At 49.3% G+C, this 2,500-nt stretch overlaps 1 protein-coding gene across 1 annotated transcript in view; it reads right to left on the reverse strand.

Annotated features, from left to right (window-relative positions):
• Positions 1–1,116: 1,116 nt before the first annotated feature.
• LOC119573952 (muscarinic acetylcholine receptor gar-2-like) overlaps positions 1,117–2,500 on the reverse strand; it is a 3,106-nt gene continuing 1,722 nt past the window's right edge. Inside the window, 2 exon segments of the mRNA XM_037921053.1 lie at positions 1,117–1,901; positions 1,942–2,500. The exon segment at positions 1,942–2,500 is cut by the window's right edge and continues 403 nt beyond it. Coding sequence (XP_037776981.1) covers positions 1,306–1,901; positions 1,942–2,500 — 1,155 coding nt within the window. The 3' untranslated portion in view covers positions 1,117–1,305.

The raw sequence follows: 2,500 nt of genomic DNA on the forward strand, positions 1-2,500 counted from the left end.
ACTTAATTTTCACAAACACAAGCACACAGCAACAACAACAACAACAACAATTTGCTTTAAACCTCTATGGCATTCCCTTCTTTACATAAATCATCAGCGCGGGATAAATCAACGGGGGTCAATTAACTAAAAGCACCTGATATTTCCATTTCATGACTCGTTAAGCCTGGGATTTCATTATCCTCACGTCCCCTTTCTGGCTCTGCTTCTCTCTCCCTCACTCTTATCTCCCTTTCCCCTTGCCTTATTTTACACTCCCTCCCTCTTTTTTCTCACTTTTGTATCACCCTTTCCGCTACCTTTTAATTTTCCCCCTTTATGTCATCTTTACTTATTTATTTTTTCTATTTATTTTTATCCCTTTATCTTCCCTTATCCCCCATCCTCTGCTTCTCATTCTTCTCTCCCTCCTTTTTTTTCTTTCCCCCTTTCTCCTCTTCCCTTCTTCATCTCTCTCTCTAAGTTAACAATGTTAATTTAAGATTTAATGAGGTAGCCACAGGCACAGGTGTAAATGTATTTAAAGAAGGAAATGTTGATATCATTATAAATATACCAAGATGAAATAGATGGCGGATAGAGAGAGAGAGAGGGAGAGAGAAAGATAAGTTTAAACAAAGCAAAGATAATGTCTTGTGTAAATTCATTTCTTTATTACTGTTTTCTTATATACATTCTAGTTTTATTACGTAAGCAGGGTCAAGAGTTCCATGGAATTCATAACGAATTTCCTTTGGTAACTTTCTATGCGTTAAGCTCTGATTAAGATATTATCCTGCATTGCAGATTTCCAAACTTACAATGTGCACTTTGTTATTTGCTTTTTCTGTGTACATTATTGAATCAACAACTCGTTCATGTTATCACAGATTACTTATGAATCATATTTGTTGATTAAATTGACTTTCATTTTTTCTGACAAATCATAAAAGGGAATATCGATTAGACGTAAATTGCAACTCCTAAAACCACAGGCTGCTATTGCATAGGTAAGGAAGTAAGAGTTATGCTAAGCATTGAAACAATTTCACCAGAAATACTGTCCGCATCTGTACTATTTTACTCCTATCATCGTGTGCCTTAGACCTTAACTTACACTGAGCTTGTGTTATTTTTCCCTTACAATTAGGTCCCACTTCATAACCAGCTTGCGTGTGAAGTACATAAGTGTATTTGTTATCATATTGGACGATCTATTCTAGTACTTTACAATGTACAAAAATATGGGGGGATGGGAGGAAATAAAGTAACACACCACGAATTTAAACTCTAGTGAACAACAATAACAGCACTATGAACATAACATTAAGTGATGTGGAAGTCTCCCTTCAGAAGTCTCGTGAACGTCTTCTTGAACTGCTGGTTCGCCAGGGCATAGCAGAACGGGTTGATGGGGCTGTTGGCGTAGCACAGGAAATAGAAGAACATGTACACGTGAGCATTTGTGCACAGGCAGACGGACTCCATGATGGCGATGATGTGGTAGGGCGTCCAGCAGGCCACGAAGGCGCCCATGATCACCGAGATCGTCTTGAGGGCTTTGTTGGCGCGGTTCTGCGACTTGGACTTCTTCTCCTCCTGCTCCTTCTTCTTCTTCTTGAAGCGGATCTTCTTGCCGAGGTTCTTGAGCACGTCCTTCTTGTTCTGGGCCTTGTCCTCGTCCGGACGGCCTTCAGCCTCAACACTGTGGCCCCTGGGCGTCTTGAAGGGGCTGCTGCAGGAGGCGCTCACGGGGCCTCCGTTGGCGGGCTTGGCGGGCGCCGGCGCGCTGTTGCTCTGAACCTTCGCTGGCACTACCGCTATCTGCGGGGGTAAGGCGGACGGCGCCAGGGTGATGGCGGTCGCAGGGTCCCTCAGGGGCGGGGTTGGGACCTTCTTCGCCGCGGCCCCTTGGCGGCCTCCTTGACGGGCGTGGCGGAGGCGGGAGGGGCGGGCTCGAGCCTGAAGTGGAGTTCTTTGAGGGCGGCGACGGAGGCTTCGGCGTCGAGGTGTTAGAGTCGAGGCCATTTCGGAGTGACCCGTTGCCATTGTTAGAGGGCACAGGCGTGGGCGTGAGGGTCGCTGACGGGGACGGGGCGGCCGTCGGCGCTTCCAGTCGGCGGGAGGAATCCTCTGGGGATGCCGTGGCGTCGTGGTGCGTCCAGGACGACGACGGAGGGCTCTCGACGACGGGCGACGGCACGACCACCGAACTCTCGTCCATGAATCGCAGGTCGTTGGTGTCCATGGAGACCACACAGTCGTAGGTGCTCAGGGTGGGCGTTGTGGGCTTGATATCCAGCGTGGTGGGTCTCTGAGGCGAGAGTGGGTTGTCGGCGAAGGCGGCCGGTGGAGCGATGGCTTCGATGGCGGCTGCGGTGGTGGGCGTCAGGGGCGTGGACGCGGCCAGGGGATTGAGGCTGGGCTGGAAGGGCGTGGAGGACGTCGGGGGAGGGGGCACTATGGGGATGTCAGTCAAAGGGGAGGACAAGGCGCTGGCGGCGCCCGAGTTCTGGCCGGA

This window comes from Penaeus monodon, chromosome 6 (genome assembly GCF_015228065.2).
Source record: "Penaeus monodon isolate SGIC_2016 chromosome 6, NSTDA_Pmon_1, whole genome shotgun sequence".
NCBI classification, from domain to species: domain Eukaryota; kingdom Metazoa; phylum Arthropoda; class Malacostraca; order Decapoda; family Penaeidae; genus Penaeus; species Penaeus monodon.